This window comes from Saccoglossus kowalevskii, chromosome 5, assembly GCF_978046115.1.
Source record: "Saccoglossus kowalevskii chromosome 5, keSacKowa6.1, whole genome shotgun sequence".
NCBI classification, from domain to species: domain Eukaryota; kingdom Metazoa; phylum Hemichordata; class Enteropneusta; family Harrimaniidae; genus Saccoglossus; species Saccoglossus kowalevskii.
The window spans coordinates 40,887,172-40,892,923 of NC_140645.1; the positions used below are offsets into that span (position 1 = coordinate 40,887,172).

At 37.2% G+C, this 5,752-nt stretch overlaps 1 protein-coding gene across 1 annotated transcript; it reads right to left on the reverse strand.

Moving 5' to 3' along the window:
- Nucleotides 1-669: 669 nt before the first annotated feature.
- On the reverse strand, nt 670-3,271 carry LOC100368930 (uncharacterized). Its single transcript, XM_002732990.4, has 2 exons — nt 3,131-3,271; nt 670-2,012 (listed from the first exon to the last, which is right to left on the reverse strand). Exon 2 carries the CDS (start codon nt 2,004-2,006, stop codon nt 819-821), a length of 1,188 nt encoding a protein of 395 aa, XP_002733036.2. The 5' UTR covers nt 2,007-2,012; nt 3,131-3,271; the 3' UTR covers nt 670-818.
- Between the last annotated feature and the right edge of the window lie 2,481 nt (nt 3,272-5,752).

Genomic DNA, 5,752 nt, shown 5'->3' on the forward strand with positions numbered 1-5,752 from the left:
TAGCTAAGTTTAGGTTTTCTTCCATTAATATATTTGCAGAGATAACGTGTTCATATGCATATACTAATTATTGCATTGATTATTAATTTGAAATAAATTGAGATAATTTTTCTGTGTATGCTCCTGGTTCAGTAGCTTCTATTTCTGATGTTGGTGACTATATCAATGGAAAGTGAATACTTTTTCTGTTTCTGTTTTGACATCCATCACGACGAATTCACTTCTGCAACGTTACAAACTGTTTTTTAGGGCATGTTAAATTAGCATAACTAGCTATATTTTTAGCTTTGTGACGGCATGTTTGAAGGAATTGGCAGGTAGAATATGATCTCCAAAAATAAACGCAGTATTTTATAACATAATGATAAATATATGCTATTTAACTGCTATTGTAAAATAAAAAAAATATTTTAGAACATGTATTCTAAACAACAAATCAATATGAGAGGAATTATTACATGGGGTTTCGATGTGTATTTTGGTCTTTCTTGTGTAGGGCCCAAAATTCATATTGGCCAGAATGCTTCCTGCTCCCTGAGCACCATTGTATACACCTTTCCTTACTATATTGAAGTACTAAAGCTAGTTCAAGCCAGGAACCCTTATTCTGGAGTCGTTTGTTAAAAATGCAATGGATAATGTGTAAAACACACAACATGAAAGCTGATATACATTACTGTCAACATATAATAATTTTATGCTCGATAAACCATGACAAGATATGCAATGTACAATCTCAATTCTGGTATGTTATGCTTCACATATGTATATCATACGTGGCAAATAAACGCAACTACATATCAATGATGCTTTAATGATTACATTGCATGTAATCGTCCAGTGGGGGGACGCTCAGATTCCATCCCAGTACTTCGTGCCACTCTGTCGTACAATCGCCCAATAGGGGGACGCTCAGATTCCATCCCAGTACTTCGTGCCACTCTGTCGTGCAATCGTCCAGTGGGGGGACGCTCAGATTCCATTCCAGCACTTCGTTCCACTCTGTCGTGTAATCGTCCAATAGGGGGACGCTCAGATTCCATCCCAGTACTTCGTGCCACTCTGTCGTGTAATCGTCCAATAGGGGGACGCTCTGATTCCATTCCAGCACTTCGTGCCACTTTGTCGTGTAATCGTCCAACAGGGGGACGCTCAGATTCCATCCCAGTACTTCGTACCACTCTGTCGTGTAATCGTCCAACAGGGGGACGCTCAGATTCCATCCCAGTACTTCGTCCCTCTCTGTCGTTTAATCGTCCAACAGGAGGACGCTCAGACTCCATCCCAGTACTTCGTGCCACTCTGTCATGTAATCGTCCAACAGGGGGACGCTCAGATTCCATCCCAGTACTTCGTGCCGCTCTGTCGTTTAATCGTCCAACAGGAGGACGCTCAGATTCCATCCCAGTACTTCGTGCCACTCTGTCGTTTAATCGTCCAACAGGAGGACGCTCAGACTCCATCCCAGTACTTCGTGCCACTCTGTCATGTAATCGTCCAACAGGGGGACGCTCAGATTCCATCCCAGTACTTCGTGCCGCTCTGTCGTTTAATCGTCCAACAGGGGGACGCTCAGATTCCATCCCAGTACTTCGTGCCACTCTGTCGTGTAATCGTCCAAAAGGGGGACGCTCAGATTCCATCCCAGTACTTCGTCCCTCTCTGTCGTTTAATCGTCCAACAGGAGGACGCTCAGACTCCATCCCAGTACTTCGTGCCACTCTGTCATGTAATCGTCCAACAGGGGGACGCTCAGATTCCATCCCAGTACTTCGTGCCGCTCTGTCGTTTAATCGTCCAACAGGAGGACGCTCAGACTCCATCCCAGTACTTCGTGCCACTCTGTCGTGCAATCGTCCAATAGGGGGACGCTCAGATTCCATCCCAGCACTTCGTTGTACCATGTCATGTACCCGTGCTTCAGGAGGAGTTTCAGTTTCACATACCAGTATCATTGTACCCAGCACAATGACTACCACCAATATATCATACTTCATTTTCATCATGATATTCTGTAAATGAAATAAAGTAATTCTTTACTCAATGGTTTGCATCTCATCACGTGCTCACATATTCGATATGTTCTTTTTTGTTATTGCCAAATAAACTCTAGTTAACCACTACGACACACCATTAAACAAATGATATACAATAATTAGAACACATTATCAGACAATCACTTGTAACCAGTGTACAAGCATTACATTTCAATCAATATGATAGGGCTGCAGTAAATAAGTTGTAAATTATTATTCAAAATTACTAAATAAAATACACAGAAAGATTTCGAGTAATAACCAAACATGTCGCTGTATTGCAGGACATACATTCATCTACTCCATATTTATGTAATTTCAATACGTTAAAAAAAGTTAAAACGAAATTATTATAAGACGTAACCATGAGGTATGTTTGGATTTTTACCCAAAACTGACCAAGTCTACGTTCATCATGAAGAATATATGTATCGGTCTGCGATAAAATTCGTGTATTCGGGAAAATATTTTATGTTCATGAGTGAGTTCTGATTAAAACCAGAAAGAAGAATTATGTTTTGTTGGCCCAAATAAACGCAGTTATTTTGTTTTGTTTTGTCTTGTTCATTTATGTCGTTGTTGTCAAATTTGTTTGCTTTGTGTTGTTGTGTTGATATGACTTTTCTATGTTAATTCATTTACGTAGTGACTAACGCTACGTGAGACAATTGTGCACGTGATTGGCTGTCCATATTATGTGCGAAAATGGTGGCTAGATACCGCGAAGCAGTATCCTATGTTTGGCTAATGAAAATAAAGCTGCACTAAAACATATCAATAGCCGAACATATAGTGCCAAACATAATATAGATCCAAATGTAATCATGTAATCTGCTGTAATAATACACGAGTGTATGTTATATAGCTAATTTCATGTTCACTCACATGCATGGTGTATTTGCTTAGATAACATATGGCAGATTTATACAAGGAGAACACAATAACAAAAATACTAAGACGTGTGCCGATAAGGAATCTTTCAACCATCCAATAAGCTGAATGATTCTGAGTATACCATTCACTGAGTTCGATAGTATATATTGTAACTTTATGTTTGTATTGTATTTCAAGTGTGACATACTAAATGTACTTACCGGTTATGTCTTGTTTGAAGTGAATACTTTTGCTGTGTATACACTATTCTGCACCAGACACAATGAATACACCTGCTCTATGACGTGGAAGGTAATGTTTTGCATATTTGAGAATATACGACGTGGCAGGTTTGCGAAAGTTACGGGTAAGATATATCAAACCAAAATATACACCGTATTTTGCATATTCCTGTATGGAAAGATAACTTTTTACTGGTAATGTAAAATAATAATCTTTGCAAAACAATAACGTAAAATACAATACCAAACATAACACGATGCATACATTTCTGCAACAAACTAGTCTTGTGGATGTTTTACATGTCTATGTGACTACATAGTTTTTAGTTTTGCGTAGACATGTTGAAAGAAATTACGGGACGAAAGTAAATGTTGTTATATCATTTCTGTATAACTTGGTAACAGGTGATTTTCCGTCCAACTGCAAAATCAAATGTGTACAGCACATTATTAAGCATGGAAATATCCCCTAAATACTTACACGTTTGTCGAATCCCACGCGATGTTTGTCTCCACTACGACGCTATGACCTTTGTTTGTTTTTAAGGTAAATTTTACGTATAACGCGAGATATCGCAGTAAACGGAAAATGGTCTATTGGAACATAGGTGCGCATAACATTTGTTCGATACATGACATATTTGTGCATGACCTTCAACGTGTAGGTCGTGAATCACTGCTTACCCAGTAGCCCTTCATTTCAGAGAAGTGCAAGTAAGCCTCATTTATTATGAACAAGTATGGAGGTGGGGGAGTTTGTGACAACTTATGTGAAGGAGCGATGCCAATCGAAACTAAGTCAAGCATGACACGAAAAGACAAAGAGATCGATTATACAATATGTGGATACCGCCTAGGACAATTCGTGTGGGAATGATAGTGATCAGGACTTGCAGCGTTTTATGAAAGAAGCGATCCTGTGTATTGATTTTAACCTATATAAAATAGTGAACGAGAAGAAGAATACAAGCGACAGAGTAAAAATGATTAAGAAGAGAGACAAACTAGTTTTGACAACTTCGCAGAAAAGAATGAGCAATCATTCCACATATTGAATCATTAGGTCAGCGAACTCTCTGCACGAAATAACGAATTGAAGGAACAAAATAAACTGTCGCACAGCAATGAGCTACGTCTACGATAGATGAAACAAAACAGACACTTGAGAAATTATAATATGGAGGAATCAAATAAATCGAAGATGAACCTTACATAGAAATTATCGAAATGCTGTTAGTTGACAAATTCAAGATGGCTTCTGGTCATTCCCTAGTTGAAAATGCGGAGCGCTTCCGGTCTAAAAAATATGAAAACACCTAGCCATATAATCGCGAAATTCTATAGCAGACCAGTTAAAGAACTTCAGGGTATTTGTTACTTTTATGCTGTGTTGTGTATGCGTGCTTAAGTTTGTATCTATGTGAATTGGGCCGCATCTCGAGGTAAAATTATATGTAGTCGGTTTAGAAAATTTAAACAAAATGGCGATTGAGTTGACAATATTGGCACTCAATGTCAATGTGAGGAGTTATTTATTATATTATTATTATTGAGGAACTGATTAGAATATTTTGAATTCGAAATGTAATTAGTTATTATTAGGTTTTCTTCCTTTGATATATATGTGGATAACTCAACGTATTCATATGCATATGCTAATTATTGTATCTTTATTTTTTAATACATTGCGATAACTTTTCTGTGTGTGCTTCCTGGTTCTGTCTCTCCGATTTATAGTGACTATATCAATGGGAAGTGAATACTTTCTCTGTGTTGTCATCCCACACGATGAATAGACTTCTGCAACGTGTCAAACTGTTTTTCAGGGAATGTTAAATAAATGAATTTAGCATGACTAGGTATATTTTTAGCTTTGTGACGGCATGTTTAAAGAAAATGACTGGTAGAATATAATCTCTCAGTACAAAATAATCGCAGTACTTTATAACATATCATAAAGATAAATATATATCATTTAACTGCTATTGTAAAATAAAAAAAATTTAAACATGTATTCTAAACAAGAAATCAATATGAGACGAATTTCTTACCTGTGGTGTTGGTGTATATATTGGTTAAATACGTGTATCTTTCCTGTGTGGGGCCCACAATTCATATTGACCCTGCTGGCGAGTATTGAGAGTATTATCTATTGAAACTAAAATTCAAATCATTCTAATTAACCATCGGTCAGAATAAAGTGGCCGAAAATCAATTCTAAATTATGTAACAGATCTTGCCGAAATTCCTGAATATTGTTTTTATAGTACATCACGGTACGACGGGAAACAATTTCGACCATGACCAAAGATAACAAAACGTCAAAAGCTCAAATGCCAAATAACACTATGAAAATGTCATGACTGTATAGTCTATGACTCCATACAACAGGTATATGACAAATATAATGAGAAGTCAAAAGTTAATATTCCCACTAACATGAAGTAATCAATACACTAAGTGATGTAGTCACTATAGGGGCTAATGACGCAATCAATATACTAACTACTATGATGTAGTCTCTATAATGGCTAATGAGGTAATCAATACACTAACTACTATGATGTAGTCACTATAATGGCCAATGACGTAATAAATACA

Excerpts from the sequence above, each read along its gene's own strand:
- LOC100368930 (XM_002732990.4), bottom strand. The coding sequence starts at position 2,006 with ATGATGAAAATGAAGTATGATATATTGGTGGTAGTCATTGTGCTGGGT.